This window comes from Brassica rapa, chromosome A09 (assembly GCF_000309985.2).
Source record: "Brassica rapa cultivar Chiifu-401-42 chromosome A09, CAAS_Brap_v3.01, whole genome shotgun sequence".
NCBI lineage: Eukaryota > Viridiplantae > Streptophyta > Magnoliopsida > Brassicales > Brassicaceae > Brassica > Brassica rapa.
In genome coordinates, this window is record NC_024803.2 from 13,583,425 (window position 1) to 13,608,019 (window position 24,595).

The 24,595-nt window shown below is 34.4% G+C and overlaps 1 protein-coding gene across 1 annotated transcript; it reads right to left on the minus strand.

Moving 5' to 3' along the window:
- Nucleotides 1-2,005: 2,005 nt before the first annotated feature.
- On the minus strand, nucleotides 2,006-4,308 carry LOC103839140 (protein PHLOEM PROTEIN 2-LIKE A6-like). Its single transcript, XM_033281009.1, has 4 exons — nucleotides 3,403-4,308; nucleotides 2,891-2,960; nucleotides 2,597-2,817; nucleotides 2,006-2,532 (listed from the first exon to the last, which is right to left on the minus strand). Exons 1-4 carry the CDS (start codon nucleotides 3,876-3,878, stop codon nucleotides 2,142-2,144), a joined length of 1,158 nt encoding a protein of 385 aa, XP_033136900.1. The 5' UTR covers nucleotides 3,879-4,308; the 3' UTR covers nucleotides 2,006-2,141.
- Between the last annotated feature and the right edge of the window lie 20,287 nt (nucleotides 4,309-24,595).

Consider the following 24,595-nt stretch of genomic DNA (forward strand, 5'->3'; position numbering starts at 1 on the left):
ATTTCGTATCTTTTATTTAAGGAAAGAGCAAAACATTTTTTGGTACGTTATTTATCAATTCGATAGTTAGTTTAATAAAAAGTGTAATATAAGTTAAGATGATTCAACCTATTTTTCTAAGAATAGTATATTTTGTATAGTTATTTATTATATAAGAATTTATAATCATACGGTTCTATGATCATTCATATCGTTTTTAACAAAATATTTAGATCATCGATAACAAAATTTTCAATCTGAAATCTTTAATAAGTTTATAATTTATAAATGTTCTTGAAAATTCATTGAAAGTTTTAATATTAAAATATTTATGTAATCTTATGGTATATAGTGTTTAATCTATATATATATATTTATTTTATTATTAAATGATATTTTTTACTCATATGGTTTTAAAATCATGTGTATCTTCTTATCATAAAAATATTAAACCATTGATCATTAATTTTTAACATAATAATTTTAATAGTTTTAGTCATTTATTGTCGTTTTTAAAAATTCAAAATATAACATATACGAAAAAATCTAAATTTTATTTTTATAGCTAATTTGATTGTTTAATTTATTTTAATAATATAAAATTTAACAAAAAATGATGGAGGAGATATAAATTGTTATCAAATCTTTATTATTAAAATCATTAATTGTCATATATTTATTAGTCATTTATGGTAATTCCGTATGTTTTATTTAAGGAAAGAAAATATCATATCATATCATTATATCATATAGTTTGACCAACTTATGTATCTAACAACATATAAAAATCGAATGTGGACCTACTTATTTTTCAATTGAATGTAATTGACTACCTAATTGAGTGACACCTATGCATTGGGGCATCTTTTAATTAATACAAAATTGAGGTTACATCTTTTCAAATGTTCCTCAATTAATATATAAGGGATGTGAAAGATAATTGGCTTGTTCATAGCTTCATATCACTGAAAAGTAAAAACTGAGATCTCGAACGCGGTGAGACCAGAATCAAGTCATTACATGCATCAGAAACGATAAAAGTTCTTCTTACTAATGATTTTTTTTTTTCAAAAAGAAAAAAAAAACACTATGCATAACAAACAACTGAAATCAAAGATGACAAGATTTATGGGAATTCCATTTTTATAATTCTAAATAGGTTAATTTTAAATACTCAGACAATCTTAGTATTGAAAGAAGCAACGAATACAAGTTGAGATTAAATTCTAGTTGTTGTATACTCCCTCAAATAACCCTTAATTAATATAACTCGATAACAACTTCCTCTTGATGATTTGATAGATCATCTTCAAGACTTCAACTAGCACCCCAAGCTAATTTATTTGTTACCCACGCAAAATTTTAAATTCGGGGCAACTTAAATTCGGCACACCTTAAGAATAAATGCTTTCTGTTAAAACGACATTTATTGGGGGAGATATAGAACACCTATACGAATTAGTGGATTACTAACGTGATTGAAGGGTTAAGATGATTTTAAGGGACACCATGAAGTGATATCGTAGAAATTTTCACCAGTCATCTAAATCACTTCAGAACCATTCAGAAATCCTCACATAAAATGCAAAACGCAAAAAATAAATTAAAAATGTAAAATACGAATAAGGAAATTGTAACATACTAGTAAAATGAATTCCACCTCTTTTTGTACACTGCATGGGAAATGAAGAACGACCTTTGTCTTAGACCTATACATTCAGCTAGCCAGTCTCCATTTATTTTCACTTGTTCTAGTACTCGCTAGTCCCTTAACTATATAGTGTGAAACAAATTTGATCTTGATTCTTGTGCCGATGAATACTTCCTATGACCACATCATTTGATTATTTCATGTTCAAGAAATGTACTTCTTTGGTTTCAATATATATATATGATAGAAACCTCGCATCAGAAGTGAAAAAAATAATATGTAAGACATATGACCAAATACTTTGCATTGTGTATTGTTAACACATATGGGTTGTACAATTTGGGCTTTGGTTTATTTTATTATACACTTTTCTTCTGGTTTTTAATTTTGTTATATTATTTGAAAGAATATCTTGAAAAAAATGCTGTTTTATTTTACTGGAATAATATTAAAAAAATAGACAAGTAGAAAGATATCCCATCTTCTTCGCTTTGTAGTTTGTGCGCATTAATTAGTTCGTGGGACGAATTGCAACGCCTTTGACGACGAGACCCTTTTTCTTATCATCAGTCACGTGCTGAAACATGGTGAAAGTGATCTTTGCCGGCTTGTTTCTCGGCGGCGCCACAAAAACTCCGGCTAGAATATCCACCCAGTTGTGGCCTATGTAGTCCTTGAGGCTCTCATTACGATCCACCCGATTGTCGTCGCTCCCATCGTGTTGTTCCACCTTTAGCTTCAAGGTCACTGGTTGCTCCCATCCAATTGCGTTATCTTCTAATTTCACTAGAAAAACTGCCTCATACTTTGCTCCTGGTGTTAGATCGCTGGTGTCGTCATACGTTCCTACTATTTTTAGCCAATGAATTTTAATCATCTTGGCAACTTCAAGTTCCTCATAGCTGAAAACAATAATTACATCAATCAATGAAAACACTAGAGTGAATGAGGAAAAGTGATTTTTACTTTGGCGCTTCGTTGATAAAAATCCAAGCCCATTTTTGACTATTGTCATAATGAGTGATCTGTAGCTGTCTTGCAGGAATTATGGAAGGGACCATATAACCTCCTTGAAGAGTTACTTCTCTATCTAAGTTTTTTGCAGGAACCAGAGAAACTCCTTGGTTTTTTTTTTTTTTTTTTTTTTTTTTTTTTTTTTTTTTTTGAAACTCCTTGGTTTTTCGTTTCTTTTTCTAGTTTCCTTGCAGGGACCATGGAACCTCCACGATGATTCTCTTCTCTTGTCGGGGTTCCTTTCACAGCCATATAATCCAGCAACCTCTGAATCTCAACGACTAATGAGTTTATGAATTCGTTATCAGTTCTGTCACTGTCATATCATAAAAGTGAGATATATTAACAAGCTTATTCTTTCAAGACATTTGGTTCCGTGTCCTACAAGAAAGATTTATCTGCTTCTCTGACTGAAATCAGAATTTGAAACTTGCAAGATAGAAAAGCATAAGATTCTAGATGTATCTACTTGAATACTACTCACTCCATTTCTTGAAAAGTATCATTTTGACAATCTTCACAGAAATCAAAACTGATTAAATTTTATTTATATCCTTAATAATTATATTTATTTAACCATTATTAATTTATCAATATTTGAATTTAAAATAATATTCTTTTATTTGATAAGAAAAAGTGCCAAAACACTTTTTTTGTGAAACAGAGTAAACTTTTAAACTATGAAGATTAGTTGTATAACTGTATAAGTTTAGAACTATCCGCTATGCAAGAACAACAAAAAAAAAAGTAGGTTTTACCTTTGTTCTGACAGGGGCATGCCTTTTATGTCAGGAACAGACACTAAAGCTTCCTCCCATTTCTTAGTTCTTTCTGGCTGGTGTTTATGTCTGCGCTGCATATCCCTGAACTTATCGCCAAAATCTTGTCGAAGTTCTTTCACGACGGAAGGAGATAGATTATAGAAGATGGGAATCACTCTGAGACGACCTTGGTCCTTACGTTCCTTCATCTTGGCCAGCTCATCCAAACACCAATCTGAATCGGCGTAGTTCTTTGAGAAGATTACCAGTGCGATCTCGGACTCTTCTATCCTTGTAAACAGGTTCGCTAGGTCTGCACCCAATAACTCATTCTCGTCTATGAAGACATTTATATTCGCTCTTCTCAAAGCAGGGTCCAGAAAGCTTATGAAGTGTTTGCGCACATCTTCGCCCCGGAAACTGATGAACACTTGCGGCCCCTTTAGGGGTTTCGCCGATGAAGAAGGAGCCATGTGAGAGCTTTTTCTTTTTGAGGGAAAGGGAGAGTTTTTGTTGATTGTTGTTTGACCTTTTGTGTTTTGTCAACTTGCTGTAAACGTAAAAGGCTAACCCAACGTCCTAATATAATTGAAATCTCGATGTAATGTTAATATTTAAGTTGTCAACATGTAACTAAAAAAAAAAAGATTAACAACTTGTTTTAGGAATTTGAATGGGTCTTATAACTACGTCGACATCTCCCGGTCAAAATCGAGTATTTCTTGGAAGACTGATTTTTTTTTTGAGTAATTCTTGGGTTCACCCCCTAGGGTGAACCTCTAGATTCACCAACCAATAGTGTTTAATTATTTGATATTTGATATCTTTTAAAAAATGAAACAACATTGAATTTTCAAATAAGATTATCTTTTTAAAATAAAACAATAAAAATACATAAAAATAGTTACAAAAACTAAATAAATAAATATTTTTAAGTCTTTAGCAAAATACTAAACCCTATATCCTAAATCTTAAACCCTAAACCCTAAACCTTAAATTTTGGATAAACTCTAAACGTTTGAAAATCTTAAACCCTAAATCATACATTAAAAACTAAATTTTAATAACACTAAACCCTAAATCCTAATCACTAAACCCTAAACCCTTGGGTAAACACTGAACCCTTGGATAAATCATAAACTCTAGAGTTTAATTTTAAATATTTTTGATTTACAGTTTATGATTTATCCAAGGGTTCAGGGTTTACCCAAGGGTTTAGGGTTTAGTGATTAGGATTTAGGGTTTAGTGTTATTAAAATTTAGTTTTTAATGTATGATTTAGGGTTTAAGATTTTCAAACGTTTAGAGTTTATCCAAAGTTTAAGGTTTAGGGTTTAGGGTTTAAGATTTAGGGTATAGGGTTTAGTATTTTGCTGAAGACTTAAATATATTTATTTATTTATTTTTTGTAACTATTTTTATGTAATTTTATTGTTTTATTTTAAAAAGATAATCTTATTTAGAAATTTAATATTGTTTTCTTTTTTAAAAGATATCAAATATCAAATACTCAAACACTATTGGTTGGTGAACCCAAGAATTGCTCTTTTTTTTTGGTTAAAACCTAGACTAATTTTACTTAACATTTGTTATGGGTAATTATTTTATTTGTTTTGTAATGGGTAAATTTTTGTTATCAATACCGAGTTATAATGAAATATAATCATTTCATGATGAAAAAAATCAGAATTTAAATATGGACTAAACTTCAAACGCTTTCACAACTACGTTACTTATAATTGGCCACTGTGGAGTAAGAATACTCTGTTTTCACATGCTTTAGAAATTAATATGATTTTTTTCATGCCAGTTGTTTGATATTTTGATTGGTTGCATGTGTCTTAGTCCCTCAAAGTCCGTCTTCATATTATAATCCAATTGTCAAAGACCCAAGTGTCGAATTCATAATTTCAACATGCCTAAAAATTAAGAAATACCAATATCGAGAAGTGGACATGTTCACATTAATGGAGAATTGAGCTCTGGAACGCGGGGAGACCAGATTCAAGGGACACAGTATGCCACTGCATACTTACATACGATATCGTTATCTATTATATAGTTGAAATTTATTTTTACACAATAAGATACTTAAAAGAGCATCATTAACCCTAGAACTCCATAAGGGTCTCTTAATAACTTTTTAAGTATTAAATGTTAGTTAAGAATTTAGTTAAGAGACACCAATATTTTTGTTCTCCAATTAATTAGTCTCTTAATCAAGAGTTCTTTAAAAAAAATATATAAAACATTGTTTACCAGGGGATCATCCGTGTAGAGGGAAACAATGAGACCGAGGGATCATCCGTGTTGCTCAGTGGAGATATGGCCAGACCAATCTGTCAAACAAATGCTAACTTTTAAATAGTTCAGGACCATACCAAACAACAACTAACTAACCTGAGAAGATAAACTTAGGCAGATACATATAAAGAGGTATGACATTATACCACTATTGAATGAATCTCCGTTGAATGTGGTAACTGAATTAATCATACTTAGTTCTTTGATTTCATTTGCGAGCTACGAATCTGGTTATTAGAAAAAGACACGAAAACTAAGTCACAAAACAGAAGAAAGTTCAGGTGATGAGAATATTAAGCAAATAGAGCAAAAGTTCACAATACCTGAGCAGCGAGGGCCGCACTGTCATACTTATAACTAAACGGTGTGCTTTCAACTCCTTCAGCCCCTTTGAGTAATTCTTGAAGCTGAGCTATTAGGTCAGACAACCTCCCATGTCTCAGTACAATCGAAACAGAGACACCTGGAACATACAAAACAGAACCAATCATCAAGTTACACGAATCATAAATGTGAAAAAGAAGCTGTGAAAACAGAAAAAAAACATAGTCAAAGAGAAGTTGACTCTTCTTGGAGTTGGACTAGGGGGCGTTGGAGGCATTTTGCTGACAACGGAATCTTCAGGGGAGAGATTGGTTGTTCTAGAAGGTATCTCCAAAGAGAGATTGTTGCGTCTCCATTGTTGAACGTTTTCAGAAGTCTCTTCTCTTATAGCAGAGGAGGATCCTTCTTCAGCGTTCTTATTAAGAACAAAGATGAAAGTAAAGATGAAAGTAAAGAAAAGAGTTTATATGAGAACTTAAACAAACACAACTGTCAAGTGCAGGAGTTGTTTACCAAAAAAAAAAAAGGATAAAGAAGGTATGGCAAGAGGCAACTACACTCGTCTCCTAGGCCGTATCTTCTCCTAAAATACAAGCAAATATTTAATTAAGAATCAATTCCATCGCCATCGTCGTTCGTTAAGAATCAATTCCCCAGAAGCGATTCTCTCTGTTCCTGATGCCTCTTGCCATCTCAAAGTTTCTTCTTCTTAGCTTCGATCGATCCTGTATATCACAAGAGCCACCGCCGATTTGCTTCTCCCCTCGGTTTCTCCTCCATCACGGTGACGCGTGTCCAAGAAGAACCGTCTTTTTTGGTGCTCAATTAAGAGACGTCGCTTAAGGTAAATCATTTTTTCCTTTTATTTTTAATCATAATTACATCTAAATACCCACGTAAGAGACCCTGATAGTCATGTTCTTAACGATCATTGTTTTGAGTCGTGGAGTTTAGGTTTCGTCTGGGGTCAGGAATTTGTAGGATTAAACAGAATCTAAAGTCGCTTTGTCTCAGCCTTCGAGGTTTCTGCTTCTGTGTGTGAAGTCTGACTTTGCGGCGTTGTTCTAGCCAGGGGCCGATCTAAAAACTTATTTAGGCTGTAGCACCTAAATATTTAATTATCATAAAATAATTAATATAATATATATATGAAATAAAATTAAAAAAAGGAGATTAAACTGAAATAGTTTATGACATTCAAAACATAAAACTCTAAAAATAATTAAAATTCTCTAAGCAAATCCGTTTTATATTTCTCTCTCTTCTTTTTCAATGAAATGCTTAAATCCTAGTTCATATGGATTTACAAGCAAAAATAGATTTTTCTTTTATTCTTATTGTAAAAGATACTTTTTTTATCCCCACAATAACTAAACTATTAACTCTACTTTATATTAATTATATTAAAAACTTTATATGATAATTTTATCATTGTTATTTTTTTTTGTTATTTTAAAATCCATATTGCATAAGTTTTGGTTTCATATATGTTTTTCTTTATTATTTGCATAATTTTATATTTATAATAAAAATAAAATATTTTTTTTTTAACAACCTTGATTTCATTGAATTAAATAGTATAAGGATGATACAAGAAATTAAACAACCATGAAGGAGGAATTTTAAAAATTATACTATCGTTTCTTTCCATCTTCATCCTCTTCGCCATGCAATCTGCTGCTTGATTCCTTTCTCTGTTAACATGATCCAAAGAACACTCTGGCAATAATAGAATCCAGTGTCTGATGTCGTATACCAAATTACCAAGCTCCAGATTATCTTGATAACCATTTACAATATTCACCAGTTGTTGGTTATCTCCTTCAAACCAAACGTTTCTCAATCCTTGAATCCATACCTGTTGCACTGCATATAAAAATGCATTAGCTTCACCTTCTAGTGATGTTGAAATCCCAGTTAATTTTGCTCCTCCAGAAGAAACAAATTTTCCTGTATGATCCCGAATAATCCACCCAATACCCGTCTCTGCCTCATCTCTTTTGTAACTACAATCAAAGTTACATTTAAACCAATTCAAAGGAGGTGGTTCCCATGTTGATGGTCGTGAAGATCTTTCCTGATTGCTCCCATTCCTTTTCACATTCAACACCCATTCTTCATTTGCTTCTTTTGCACGTCTTGCATCCTCAATAGGATTAACGTTCCGTTTATTGAAAATAAACTCATTACGAGATTTCCAAACATACCATAATGTCCAAAAAGATTGCAACCGTAGATCATCATTCTCATTCAAATCATCCATCAGCTTGAAAAGCAATGAAATGTTATCTTCAAGATTATCTGAAAATTGACTAACCAGAGGATTATCTGAGCATCTCCATATTGCGAAAGCATGAGGACATTTGAAAAGAGCATGATTGATCGTTTCTTCTTCATAGCAACATCTTTGGCAGGTAGGATCCAAGTTAATACCTCGAGTACAAAGTTGTACATAGGTAGGAACAGCACCTGATAATACATTCCACAAGAATTGTTTAATCTTAGGTAGGAGTTTAAGCTTCCAAACTTCATTCTTCAAAGTAACTGAACCAAGTGGTCTCTGAACTATTTCTTCCTCACTGGGGTCGTGAATTGCAGCCCAATATCCTGATTTTACCGTGTAAGACAAGTCTTTAGTATACGGCCAAATCAATCTATCCTTAACTGCAAACTTCGACAATTTTATTCTCTTTATCTCCTCCACATCCTGAGCACTAAATAGTTGATCCAGTAGAGTAGAGTTCCAGGTTCTTGTGTCTTGATGAATCAAATCTGATACCATAAGATCTTCATGACCCGTAATTATTTGTATCTTCCTAGGAGGATTCGATGGCAACCAATGATCAAACCAAACACTCGTATCTTTACCATCAGCAATCAACATACGAGAACCTTTACAAAGTAACTTTTTCCCAGCTTGAATAGACTTCCAGCCATAAGATGCATTCGTTGTATTCGACGTCTGTAAAAATGACGACGAATAATAATATCTACCTTTATAAAGTCTACTCAAGAGGGAGTTCGGGTTCTGTTGAATCCTCCAAGCTTGCTTAGCCAAGAGAGCCAGATTGAATGACATTAGATCTCTAAATCCCATTCCTCCTTCCTTCTTAGGGAGACACATTTTCTTCCAAGAAACCCAAGGGATTTTTCTCTTATCATTATTGTGTCCCCACCAGAACTCTTGTAACAAAGAATTTATTTCCTCACAGGTTGTCTTAGGGAGAAGAAAACAAGTCATTGGATATACCGGTTTAGATTGGAGAACTGACTTTATAAGAACTTCCTTCCCAGCTTGAGACAGAAATTGGTTATACCAAGGTTTGATCTGATTCTTAACCTTCTGAACAATTCCTTCAAACTCCGTAACCTTACTGCGACCTATTTGTTCAGGAAGACCCAAGTATTTTCCACCACCACCCACTTTTTGAATTTTTAAGATACTCTGAATGTTATCCCGAGTCAGTTGATCTATTCTACTTCCAAAGATAATAGAAGATTTATCCAAATTTACTTTCTGACCTGAAACTTGTTCATATCTATGCAGGATCTGAGCCATACACTGAGCATCCTTAACCGTAGCTTTGCAGAAAAATAAAGAATCATCAGCAAAAAGGAGGTGACTAACCACTGGACAGTTTCTTGCTAGCTTCATGCCTTGGTAAAGATTTGCTTGTTGAGCAGAATCCAACATTTGACTCAATACTTCTGCGCATAGCAAAAACAAATAAGGCGAGAGAGCATCGCCCTGTCTGATGCCTCGAGTTGGTTTGAAAAAACCATATGGAACTCCATTAACCAAAACAGAATAAGACACAGATTTTACACACACCATAATTAAATGAATCCATCTTCTATCAAATCCCATTGATTCCATGGCTGATTCAAGAAAGCCCCACTCCACTCTATCATATGCCTTACTTATGTCAGTCTTGATAGCCATATATTGCTGCGAGCAATCCTTCTTTGTCTTTAGGCCATGCATCAGTTCATGAGCAACAAGAACGTTATCTGAGATCTGCCGGTCAGGTACAAAAGCGGCTTGAGATTCTGAAATAATGTTTCCCAAACATTTCTGTAATCTCAAGCATAAAATTTTGGATATCAACTTATAAGCTACTGAGCATAAGCTGATAGGACGAAAATCTCTCATATTATTAGCATCCACAGACTTCGGGATCAAGCAGATATTAGTATGATTGAGATTAGGTTCCATCTCTCCAGTGAGGAAGAAACGATGGACCATACTACAAACATCATTACCAATAATGCTCCAGAACTGCTGATAGAAAGATGCTGTGAAGCCGTCTGGGCTAGGAGCACGATCAGATCCTATGAGGGATAAAGCAGTTTTAATCTCCTCATCAGAAACTGGGGAAAGGAGATCTCTATTCATATCATCAGTAACTTTCTTGGTGATATTAGGAAGCACAGCTGATAGTGGAACAGTAGTAGAACAAGTAAACATCTCAGAAAAATATTCCTCCGCAATTTTTCCAATAGTTTCATCTTGTGAATGAAGAACTCCGTTTTTATCAAGCATTCCTTTGATTTTATTTTGATTTTTCTTCATCTTAGTCAAGACATGATAGAATCTAGTACTGCGATCTCCAAGGTTTAGCCATCTATTTCTGCTTTTTAATCTCCAGTATTCCTCCTCATCACGAAAAGCTTTATTTAGCTGAACCCGAAGCTCTTGAATACACTCAATGGTTACTGTATTATTCCTTAGGGCCTGATCAATATGTCCTCTTAACTCTTGAATTCTCACTGCTGAATTTGTTTTATTTTCACGCTTCCATTGAATCATCTTCCTCCTGCAGAAGTCTAGTTTAGATGACCATCCCTCCATTGTATCTGTGTGTTGCCAAGCGTCAGAGATAACTTCAACAAAATCATGTTCTTCAAATAATCTCTTATCATATCGAAACATTCCTTTGCGAGCACGAGCTTGATAATCAATACTGATAATCATAGGCCTATGATCAGATTCAGCCAATTCCAAATATTCTGTTTCTGAGATAGGGTATCTTTGCTTCCATTCAGAATTAACCAAAACCCTGTCAAGGCAGCATTCAATGACTTCTGTTCTTCTTCTTCCAACCCAACTAAACTGATTTCCTTTGAATTGTAAATCCTCCATGCCACATATCTGAATCATTGTATTAAAATTCTGAACACTACTCAAAGATCTGACTCGACCTCCTTTCTTCTCCTCTGGACTAGTTATCTCATTACAGTCTCCACAAATCATCCAAGCTCCAGTACGGGAGATAGCTAATCTTTGTAACCGTTCCCATAGAAGATGACGATATTTAGGATTTGGATGACCATAAATACAAGACAAGTAAAACTGAAAAGCTTTATATTGAACTTGAAGATCAATCATACGTACATCAGAAGAAACACAGGAAACAGAAACATAATCTTTCCATAAAACAACTAAACCACCACTAAGACCTTCGGGGGGAACTAAAATCATATGATCATAACCCAAATAAACCCCGATGTCACGCACATAATCATTCTTTTGCTTTGTCTCAATCAGGAACAACATATCTGGGAGATACAACCTTTGCATCTCCTTTAGACGTCGAACTGTCAGGCGTTGCCCCAAGCCTCGACAGTTCCACACCTCAACTCTCATGGTTCCTCTGGTGGTACCGGGCCCACCGCGCCTCTGTCAATTGGGGGAACAGACTCCTGTTCCATATCGTCACCGTAGTCTCTCTGAATTTTGCTGAGAGCACCATAGTCCGAGCACATATTGACTTCATTCACAGGATGTTTATCAACAGTAACCACACCAGTTCACAACAATAATAAAAATAAAATATTATTTACTGTTTTAATGATTTTGATTATTAATTTACATTTTCAATATTTAAAATAATACCAACATTGTTAACTGCCAATATCTCTACGGCCAACAATCTTAAACGAAAACCATTACCAAAGATTGATTAATCTATAACTATTTTTCTCAAAGACTTTCTCCACTCTTTATTATTTGCCATTACTTTTTTTTTGACAGCAAACATTCACAAACCCATGTAGACTCTGTAAACTAAGACGGCAACTCGACATCCATATGTACGACGAAAGACGGCTGGTTCCGAGCACTGCTTGCCAAACGATCCGCCTTTATGTTTTCCGTCCTAGGTACATGAACGATATCTGAGTTGGTGAAAATTCTTAAAAGCATAATGTCTTCTAGGTAACTTTCAAATGATGACCATTACTTTCATCTCATGTTGAACCGGAAAGGAAAAAAAAAAGTTGTAACTGCCTAAGATTTTTGTCAATTTTGTAGTTGAGAACTGGATATAACTTTTATATTCAAGGTAAAACAAATCATATTTTTTCTTCTGATATACTTTTTTTTTTGTAAGGATTGATTTGGAATCAAATCCTTTAAGAAAAACAATTGTGTTGTTTTAGGCTCTAAGTATTTATTTAAGGGAAAATCAAAAAAACGCTTAAAGTAACTCTCATAGATACTTTAAACCTTCAACTTTTTTGACTAGCATTTAAACATTCAACTTGACATCTTTATCACAAAAAACATTAAATTTGGCTTACTTATTCATCAAGTAAAAAAGGTGACTCGAATGGTTCATTTACAAGTAAAAACTGATGATGTGTGAGTTTCAAATAAATTCAAAAATAATAAATTAACAAAAAAAAATATTTAAATAAAAATGAGAAAATAAATAATTCTTCAAAAAATCTTCTTTTTTTAAAAAGAGTTTTTTTTCTTAAACTAAAAACATTCAAATAAGTTTTATAAATTGTCTGAAAACATTCGGATTGGTTGTTTTCGGATTTGGGTTTTTAGATCTTAGACATTTAGAAATAACTAGATATTTGAAATTTTTTGGTTCGGGTTCGGGTTCGGGTTCGGATTGGTTTTTTTCTGGATTTAGGTAGGTTCGAAATTTTTTGAATCTTAGAAATTTAAATCTAACTAGATACTTGTAATTTTCGGATCTATAGCAAGTGGGTCAGATTCATGTATTTAAAATTGGGAAAAAATTCAAAATACTCAAATTTTATCAAAATTTAGCGGAAATTAATCATATCTTCTAAAATTTTGCAATAACCAAAATAAATTATTAATAACTAAAATTGAATATTTTTAAACTCTAAATTTATCATTTAAAATTTAATATTGCTTTAATATGTTATAAAACTAATAATAAATATTACAAACAAAAATATATTACAACTAAAAAATAGAAAACAGAACACACAAAGTCATAGTTTTGGATATTCATTTTTCGTCGGCTATAACTCGGTACTTATCGGATCTGACCTCTTCATGTTAGTTCTTTTTGGGACTGAATATATTTGAATCGGTTCTTTTTGGTTTCAGTTCTTTCGAATAGAGAAATTTGGACCTAACTAGGTATTTGTAAATTCTCGATTCAGTTTCAGACTAATTATTTTCAGGTTGCTTCCAGTTCGAATTTTCGGATCCGGATAAAATGCACATACCTAGTCTGGAACATTCTAAATTAAACGCTCACAACTCAAAGTCTCCTTTAGTGTCAAAAAGTCCATATATAATCTTGTCAAGTTCTAATATTATATCTTTCGTTCGAAGTGATTCTATTTAAACATTGAAGGATCCGAGCGGCTCGTTGGTTTTCATGAGTTTGTATGATATGTTGACTCCAACACCTATTTCATTATATCCGGGTAAAAGTAAACAGTTTTGGAAGTTACAATCACAGTTAATAGGTATATAAAAGTCACTTAACAAGCTCACCAAATCTTGGGTATGCTGGTTCAATTGGCACGATTTCGATCTTCTGAAGGGATTATGTATGTCAACGAAAGTATGCCCTGGATTTACTTGTTGAAACGGGTTTAGTGGATCCTTCTATCAAATATTCCAAAGATAAAGGTGGAGAACGTGTCGATGTTCAAGCTTATAGACATCTTATTTGTTGTCTGATGTACTTGCAGATTGTTGACCTGATATTACATTGGAGAAGATCGTAAGAATAATTTTAATTTTAATGACAAAGTGTGTAATAAAATAGTATTTGATTGAATTCATTTTTATTTCATAAAAATTGTTTGGTTTAAATTAAACGCTGGTTTGATTTCAAATCGGTCTGATTCGGTTTATTTGTTCGTAAGATTTTTTCGCATAAACGTTCACAAAGCAAATTTGCCATCTTTTTGTCCTTCTCAAATTTCTCCAAAAGCCAATAGAATCGACTGTAGGTTCTTGAAATCCCTTCTCGATATTTTTCATGTAAAATCTGTTTCTTATCAACCTGAAAACCCTAAAAAGTTGGGTGAATTGAGAAAACTCATGGCATATTATTTGATCAGAACTTTTAATTTGTGTTGTTTCTTTAATAAAATTTAGGGTTTTGTCTAGTGATGGGGTACGTACGATAGAATAAGCGCACTGCTGGTTTGTTTGATAACTCAGATACTCTTATGGCTTCCAACCAGATATTCTATTAAGATAAGCGTTCTATCAACTAGATGGAGAAATCTCTGGCTTGATGTTCCAGGACTTGATTTACACTTCAATGACTTGGATTGTTTCTCCAAAGTTGCCACTAACAACTTCGATCGGTAACAGCTTTCTTGAACCGTCAGACGCGCCTGCACAAGTTCAAGATCAACTATGATAACTATAAAACTCTTTTGTAAATCTCTCTCAGATAACGGAGTGGATCGTCACAGCTGTTGATCATCGCGGGATTCAGCATCTAGATGTTGGGGACCAGAATGCAACAAGTTACATTTGTTTCTTGCCTGTGAATATTTATCAAAGCAAGACACTGGTATCCTTGAAACTCCAACGGGTAGTACCACCTAAGAATCCGGAGTTTGTTTTTTTTCTCTACCTTGTCCCAAGATCATGCACCTAAAAATAATTCGTTACGGTAAAGGTGGCCATATTATCTTGTAGTTGTCCCATCGTTCGATTCCATGCAGCTAGTCGTAATTAAGTATCGTAGTTATTGAAACCAAACTCGATGTTGCAACTCAAACTCAAGAACTCAAACTCTTTATTAATCTCAAAGCTCTAGAAAATAGTTCTCAAAAAACTAAAGCTTGTAATCTCACAAGTTATGCCACAAGATTAGCATCTCCTTATATAGCACATATAAGATCCTAAACTCATTAGGTAATATATCTTGTAGATAACTCTCAATATCTTTTACTCCTAATCTCATTAGGAGTTAACTTATAACTCAAGTTAAGCTTAGGTCAACAATCTCCCCCTTAAGCTTAGCATCTCTATCTCTCATATCATGAACTCCAATGAAGCTTCTCATCTCCTTAAACTTTAACCTTCCAAGCGCTTTGGTTAAGATATCAGCCTTCTGCTCCTTGCCGGCTACATGACTCACGGCTACAAGTCCCTCTTCTACACATTCTCTAATGAAATGAAATCGCTTGTGTATATGCTTGCTTCTCCCATGAAAGACCGGGTTCTTTGTCAAAGAAATCGCTGACTTGTTATCAATACGGATCAATGCTTTCTTCGAACCACTTGTTATCTCGCCTAGGAGCTCTTGTAACCAGATGCCTTGCTTTGCAGCCTCTGTCGCTGCCATGAACTCGGCCTCACAAGACGAGAGAGCTACAATATCTTGTTTTGTTGAGCACCAAGAGACCGGACACTCATTTAGATAAAAGATGTGTCCCGTTGTGCTTCTACCATCATCAGGGTCTACATTGTAGCTGCTGTCGCTGTATCCCACAAGCCCTCTTTCACTATTACGTTTGTAATATAGACCAAACGAGCAGCTTCCTCGCAAGTACCTGAGCACTTGTTTCAATGCTAACGCATGTGTCTCCTTAGGCTGATGCATATATCGACTCAACACTCCTACACAATAAGCTAGATCAGGGCGTGTATGAATTAAATACCGTAGACACCCAATATTTCTTCTAAACTCTTTCTCATTAGCATCGCTTTCTTCTTTTGCTTTAGATAGCTTCAAGCCCGGATCCATTGGTATCTGAACTGCATTGCACTCATGCATCCCTGCCTCCTCTAAGATCTTGGCCGCATATCTCTCTTGTTTCAATGTAATACCGTCACTAGATTGAATCACTTCAATCCCGAGATAGTACGAGAGTTGGCCGAGATCAGTCATCTCAAACTTAGTTGCCATCTCTGCTTTGAAGTCTTGTATAACATTTATACTTGAACCAGTGACTAAGAGATCATCTACATACACTGCCACCAGAAGTTGATGCGCGTTTGTTTCTTTTCTAAACAATGACGGCTCTTTAGAACATTTCCTGAAGTTTAGCTCCTTTAGTATCGTCTTTAGCTTAATATTCCAAGCCCTTGGTGATTGTTTCAAACCGTAAAGAGCTTTATGTAACCTGTAAACCTTCTCTTCACTTCCCTTTACTTTGAAACCTTCAGGTTGTGAAACATAAACTTCTTCAATCAAGTCTCCATGAAGGAAAGCTGTTTTTACATCAAGGTGATGAATCTCCCAACCATTTGTTGCTGCCAAAGCTATGATCACACGCACGTTTCTATTCTTGCAACCGGAGCAAATACCTCTTCAAAGTCCACACCATATCGTTGCACATAACCCTTGGCTACAAGTCTAGCCTTGTATTTACTTATACTCCCATCTGCATTTCGCTTTATTTTGAACACCCATTTCAAACCTATAGCTTTACAACCCATAGGAAGGTCTACAAGCGTCCATGTCTTATTCTTCTTTATGGATAAGATCTCATCCTCACACGCATCTCTCCACACTTTCTCTCCTTTTGCCTCATTCCAGTTCCAAGGTTCTTCATTAATAGCTAGTAGAAGTCTTTCTGTCTCCATAACTTCAGACATTAGCACATAATCATCCAAATAGCTTGGTTTTGAACTGACTCTTGTCGATCTTCTTGGCAAGCTCTCTGTTTCTTCCTCTGTTTCCTCCTCTGTTTCCTCTGCTTCACTGTTTTCTTCTCTCTTATCTTCATCGTTTTCTTCTTCTTTAGCCTTAGCCTCTATTTCTTTACCAAGATCAGGTAACATAACATCAAAGCTTACCTCAGACGCATTATCTGTAGTTTTATTCCATCTCCAAGCTTTATCCTCAGTGAAGATTACGTCTCGGCTGATCACTATTCTACGTTTCACAGGATCATATAGGCGATAGGCTTTAGAGCCTGGTTCGACTCCGAGATGTACTAGTTCCCGTGACCTATCTTCTAGCTTCTTGAGATGTGGTGTATCCTTCTTTGCATAACAAACGCAACCAAAAACTCTTAAGTGCCCCACATTAGGCTTCTTCTTCTTAAAGCTTTCATATGGACTAATATCTTTCAGCGTTCGTGTAGCAACCCTATTTATCAAATAGGTTGAGTGTCTCACAGCTTCTCCCCACATATAGTTTGGTATTTTCATATGTTTCATGATGCTCCTGGTCATCTCCATTAGCGTCCTATTTCGTCTCTCCACAACCCCATTCTGTTGTGGTGAGTATGGAGCTGTTAAGTGACGTCTTACTCCATTATTATCACAGAAAACTTGAAACTCTTGAGACGTGAACTCTCCTCCCCTGTCTGTGCGTAGAGTCTGTATCGAGGCCTTGGTTTCTTGCTCAATCAACCGTTTAAAACGTTTAAAACGATCAAAGGCTTCGCTCTTTTCCTTCAAAAGAATCGTCCACATGTATCTCGAATGATCATCAATCAAAACGAAAATATACCTGCTTCCTCCCGCAGTTGATGGTGAGATAGGTCCACAGAGATCACCGTGTAGTAGTTCAAGAATATTCGTGGCGCGGTAGGCTGTTGATTTTGGAAAAGATGCTCTCGTTTGCTTCCCCATAAGGCACGACGCACATGTTTGTTTTTCAACGCCAAAACTTGGCATGCCGGTAACCATCTCTTTGTTCATCATTGCCTTCATAGAGTCTATTCCCACATGTCCAAGACGGGAGTGCCATAAGCTTGAGTCGCTTACTTTCTCTACATGAAAACACTCTGTACTCTCAACCTCCATTGTGACTTTATATAATCGGTTTCTTGATCTAACAGACTTGACTAACAGATTCCCTTCTTTATCACGGATGGTTAGATAGTTATCTCTCATCCTAACATCACAACCTGATTCTGTAGCCTGACCAAGGCTGATTATATTACTTCTTAGCTCCGGAATATAGTACACATCAGCCAATGTTTTCCGTTTCCCGTCTTTTCCAATGAATAAAATTGAGCCCTTTCCTTTGATGTCGATCCTTGAATCATCACCAAACCGTACTTTTCCACTTATCTTCTCGTTCAGCTTTGTGAAGTAGTTTCGATTGCCAGTCATGTGATTACTAGCCCCATTGTCTAAGTACCAGATATTATCAGCTCCGGATTGTGTCTCAAACTTGCTTGGCATTACTTTATCTTCATTAAGATAGATTAGCTCATGCATCATCAGCTCCTCAGCTTCGTGTGTGCTATCACTCATTCTCCTGTGTTTCTTGAAGCTTAAGTAACCTGTCAGGACAATCATATACATAATGACCGGTTTTGTCACAACGATAACACACGATGCGAGATGCATCTCTTCCTTGAGTCCAGTTACCACGACCATTAGAGCGTCCTCTTCCTCTTCCTCGTCCGTTATAGCGACCACCTTGACCTCCTCTTCCTCTTCCATAGCTATCTTGTGATCCTCTATTTTCACTATTAGCATATAAAAGTTTTCCTTGATCCTCTGTTTCCTCTTCAACCTTAGTCCTCTCTTCATAAGCTTTTAACCTTCCCACAATATCCTCAAAGCTTGTTGTATTGAGGTTAAGAACTTGTTCTAACGCAGGTATGATATGAATGTAATTCTTCTTTGGAAGACTGCTTAGAAACTTCTTCACAAGTTTCGATTCTTCAATAACTTCCCCTAAGGCTTCAGATTTTGAGGATATTTCCGCAAGCTTACCAGAGAACTCATCTATGGTTTCTGTATCCTTCATCCTCATACGATTGAACTCATCCATCAGTGTTTGAAGTCTTGCCTCTCGGACCCTATCAGCTCCTATGTTCCTTGATTTGATCGCCTCCCATACTTCTTTTGCAGTTTTTAAGTTACCAACTTGTAAGATTAGTGATTCAGGAATTGATTGAAACAGGAACGCTCGAGCTATATCACTCTTGTCGTTGTTATCATCTCCTGGATCAATCGACTCCCAAACCTTATGCACCTTGAGCAGGACATTCATACGCATACTCCATACTGTGTAATTAGTGGTGGTAAGCATGGGACATTGGATGGCCGAGGGACCACTCGTCTTTGGTTTGAATGTAGTCACCGTTAAATCTCCCATGTTTCTCTCTTTGATTTCTTGAACGATTTGATTTCAATATAGAAGCTCTGATACCACGTATTGAAACCAAACTCGATGTTGCAACTCAAACTCAAGAACTCAAGAACTCAAACTCTTTATTAATCTCAAAGCTCTAGAAAATAGTTCTCAAAAAACTAAAGCTTGTAATCTCACAAGTTATGCCACAAGATTAGCATCTCCTTATATAGCACATATAAGATCCTAAACTCATTAGGTAATATATCTTGTAGATAACTCTCAATATCTTTTACTCCTAATCTCATTAGGAGTTAACTTATAACTCAAGTTAAGCTTAGGTCAACAGTAGTATAAGTATACATAATTTCTTTTCCATTTCGTGTACGTTTCTTTACTATACTACCGAAAACAACTAAATTGTGTAAAATATTACATATTATCTTTTGCTCTGTAACACTGCTATTTTGTTCACTGCATATTCTGTTTTATAAGCATACACTACTTACCATTAATTTGGTCTTCTGCTTTTGTTCGTCAGGTTTTTCATGGATGAGTTGGAGCTTTCATTCACAGATTAGATCGACATCGTCACCACTGTCTGAGTTTTGGGAGTATTTTGTGATCAAAAAACTTCTCCCAAAATCCTAACCTTCTCTTCTTCTGAAACCGCAAGCTTGCCACCGCAGTTACAGCTGAGGTGGCGAGGAGCATCACCCGGGCCGATTCGCCTCCACATCACACGGGCTAGGAGCATCACCCCGGTCGACGGCGTTACAGCTCCGTGCATCCTTCTCAATCTGATATTTGTCATTGAGTGAAGACGAACCATGAAAACCTGTAAGTTCCGATCTCGGGTTCAAAGACAAGGTATGAGATGAACAAGGAGTGTATTTGTGTACTATATGAAATGGGACATATTGTCTTTCCTTTAAATTTGGCTCTTCTCTTATTTACCATGTTTATTACTCCAATATATAATGTACTATTTACTATCTTATAATTCTTTCGATGCTTGAAAAAAAGGGTTCAATCTTGTTCATTGTTTGTTTCATGTTCTATTGATATGAGTTTTATATCGGTGTATATATTTGTTTATATTAGTGTGTATATGATTTTGTAAAGAGAAATAATATATTGAACGTAAATGGAATAGAACTTAGGGCAATTCTCTCAAATAGCCATTTTTAAGTTTTTGTCACAAAAATAGTCTTCAAGAAAGAAAATGACCAAAATAGCCCTTTTTATTTTGAAAATTTTAATTTTTAAAAATTTAAAACTCTATCCTTAAAACCACACCCCTTAAATCTAAACCCTAAGTCTAGATTAGTTAACCCTAAGTCTAGATTAGTTAATCCTAGGGTATAAATGTATTTTTATCCTTTAATAAAACTTATTTTAGTCAATTTCTTCTTTGTGAGCTATTTTTGTGACAAAAACTTAAAAATGGCTATCCTAGAAATTTTTTCTAGAATTTATTATGACATCAAATAAAACAAAATACAAAGTGATGTTGAATGGAGTGATATTCATATGATGTTGTCTCTTCCCTCTTTTCTCTAATGTCGTCAATCTTCATTTCTTTCGCTACAGTCAATATGAATTTGGTGTAAGCATTACTTCATTTCCTGCAATCATGGACACTTCAAATTTTGAACAATATGTACTGTGCTATATCGTTTGTCACCTTTTCTATTTTATATTCTCATGTAGAAAGAAAATGCATCTTACTGACATTTCAAAATTTGAGCTTAGTTTATGAAAGATTGAAATTGACATTGGATTATGGTTTATATTTTCGTGTAGGGTTTAATGATTAGTGGCTAGGGTTTAGTTTATGGAAGATTGGGATTGACATTGGATTAGGGTTTATATTTCCGTGTAGGGTTTAGTGATTAATTGATAGGGTTTAGTTTATGTACGATTGGGGTTGACATTGGGGAAATCATTACCACCTTCCATGCAATCATAGACATTTCATATTTTCACCAATATGTATTATGTTATTTATTTTGTTCCATTTTATTTGGGTAAGGGTTTAGTGATTAAAGTTTAGGGTTTAGTATTTAGAAGGAAAAGGGGTATGGTTGAAGTCATCATTAACTTCTTTCGATGCAATCAAAGACATTTCATAGTTTCAATAATATGTACTATGTTATTTATTTTGTTCAATTCTATTTGGATTTTTGGTTTATATTTGGTTTTATGGTTTATATTTGGGTCTAGATTTACTGATTTAAGTGTAGGGTTTAGTATTTATGGGTTGGCGTGGGATTAAAAATTGGGGTTGGGATATGTTAGTATTTAAGGGTTGTAGGTGAGGTTATCATCCCATACTATTTCGGTGATATAGAATAAAACACTCAGTATATATGTATGTGGTCAATAAAGGTATACGTGGATGGCTCATCCTTCTTTCATTTGGAATAATATTCATGTGTTTACTTTAATTCATCAATACTTGGCCTCCGGTCAAAATTCACTCCCATCTGCCCCCAAAATGCTTTCATGTCATCCGTTACCTCAACCAACAGATTCTCGAGATTATTCAGATACTCGCAGTTTAGGCCAATTATCTCTTTAAGTTCATGCAGAGAAAACCTTACCGGTTGAACACCTACAAGACTCCAGAACTCATACTTCTTCTTTCACTCAAGCTGAAAATACAGTATATAGTGCATTAGCCTTGAAGCCAATCCAAACTTCATTTTGTGGAACTTTAAGAACACTCCTAATCTCGAGTTCTTAAGCTCCTCCCATCCATCTGCCTCGAGTGCTTCTTTAAGATCAGGGAAGACCTTGCTTTCATTGCTGTAGTAGGCAATGCTTTTAGTCAGAAAAGATTCCTTCCCTAGAATATACAGCCTCTGTGAGAAATCAAGCTTATCCATTTTGAAACCTGCAGCAAAAAAATACAAACAAAGAATTATACAAAAGAAGTCTGCAAACGAATAACAAAGTCTACATGAGAAGCCTACAATTCAAAATAAAATTTACAAGAGAAGTCTACCATTCAAAATGAAGTCTACACAAAAAAAGTCTATAATTCAAAAATGAAGCCAACAGTAGACAACAATTCAAAAACAAATGTCTACATACCAACAATGATGTCTACCTTAAAGTAGACTGACCGGAAGCAGAAAATGGATTCGAGAGAAACTAATAGGTTAGATAACAAACTAATGCATATTTAGATAAGTCAACTAGTTAGGTTATCAGTTAATTGAGAGAAGACATAGAGAGATGAAGTACTGTTCATTCGCCGGAAAAATGAAGCACAGTTCCTTTGCCGGCTAGAGTAGAAGCCGTGAGACTGACAGGAAGCAAAGATTTGGACGAGAAGCACCGTTCTTCAGAAGTCGCAGGCTCAGATCTGAAATTTTTTTTTGTAAAAGTGGTTATTTTTTAGCGACGGAGCGGAAGAAACTGAAGACATTTAACTTACCAGGGCGAGGGAGCAGACGTCGACTAGTTTAAGCGGCGAAAACAGCGTGGCTAGAGTTCGCCGGAAATCTCCCCAAAAATCACCATGAGAGAGAACGGCGTGGCTAGGGTGTAGACTACATTTATTTTTGTTGTAGCTGTAAGTCTTTGCTTCCTCATTTGGAAATCTAGACTTATCGACTAAACAACTCTGTTTTGGAAACATGTTTCATTCATTCGTCTATAAAATTCTAGTGGTATATTATGATCATACCTCCGTTTTTTAAGTTAATGAAATAGTGATGTTGGGTTTTGAGTAACACAAAGAAGACTTCAGCTGCTAAACTTTGCCTAGTTCTATAAGTTGTCAACATGGTTTGCTAAAACAGATCACAATATGTCTCCGAAATTTGAATTTATCTCTTATTATTATCTCCGGTCAAAACCGAATATTGTCTTCTTCTTTTCTTTCCACAAACCGAGTATTTTCTTTGGATGACTTCCTCAAATAACCCTTAACTAATCTGACCGATAAAGAATAATAGACAAAGACAACATAAATCTAATGATATTAATAGTGATATAGGTTTAATTAATAATATATTTTCTATCAAAATCATTACTTTATACGAGATAAATAATAACATACAAAGAAACAGTAAATAAAAACAAATTAATAAATAATTTTATAGATATATTTGGTAAATTAATTTTAAAATTAAGTTATGGTTGTAAAAAAATAAGTCCTAAAATATTAGTAGCTAGATCAAGTAGAAAAGCTATTAAAAAAAAAATACCAACAAACAATATACAATCATATTTTTATTTTATAAGTATGTCCTTTAAATTTTAAATATGAAAGTATGCTTTAAACCAAAGTTCAAATTTTCCTTTAGCAGGCACGGGTCTGCCCATAAACTTAATTTGTTCACTCACTAACACTTAAACAAATTTCTTTTTATTTTCAAAATCCACTAAACAAAACAAAGTAAAACCCCCAAAACACACAAAATTACTTCTACACTTGTCGGGGTAAATGACAAGACGTTTACACTTATATCGAATAGATCATTTATCCCCTGTATTTGTTTAAGATTATATTATTGGTAAACCCCTTTGTTATGTACTCACTCCGTTTTTTAATATAATTCGTTTTACAGCTATACACATAGATTAAAAAATAATTAATTTCTTATATTTTTGAAACAAAAACATTATTAATTATTTATCTAACCACAATTTAACCAATAGAAAAATAGAAGATATATTATCATTGGTCAGATATCATTAATTATTAATAAATGTTACATAGAAAACCGAAAACGACGTATAATTTAAAACAAAAAATATCTCTAAAACGACTTATATTGAAAAACGGAGAAAGTATTTTATATGCGTGCATGCATCTTAACGGATCATATTAAACTGTACGTTTCTACAGATTAGCATTTTGCTGGCTCATATTGATTTTGACATCTAGCTAATTATCTTAGAATTCTTAATTGGATTCAATAACTTATAATAGCCGCCTAAGATTGCCATTTAATTTGGGCTGCTTGAACATATTCAATGTTTTGTTTTCATCAACCCTAAGAAAAAAAATCTTTACTCGAGGCTTAATTGGAAATGGTATCTTTATTTTTTAAAGAAAAACTCTAAAAAACTATTGATATTATTTTGCGACTGAAACATTCAAAAAAAAATTGGCAACAACATATGTGATTATGTACGGTGGTTTCTAATTATCTTTTTGTTTAATTTCTTATAAATTAGTAACTAATATCGCATATGCAAATTAATATAAAAGTTGACTTGTTCGGTATAACTTATACAGTGTTTGCCAACATTAT

Bases quoted from the DNA above. Each gene is read 5' to 3' on its own strand.
- LOC103839140 (XM_033281009.1), bottom strand. From the start codon at position 3,878: ATGGCTCCTTCTTCATCGGCGAAACCCCTAAAGGGGCCGCAAGTGTTC. The intron at 2,961-3,402 runs GTAAAACCTACT...ATGATATGACAG, and splicing joins ATGCCCCTGTCAGAACAAAG to TGACAGAACTGATAACGAAT. The intron at 2,533-2,596 runs GTAAAAATCACT...TATTGTTTTCAG, and splicing joins TTTATCAACGAAGCGCCAAA to CTATGAGGAACTTGAAGTTG.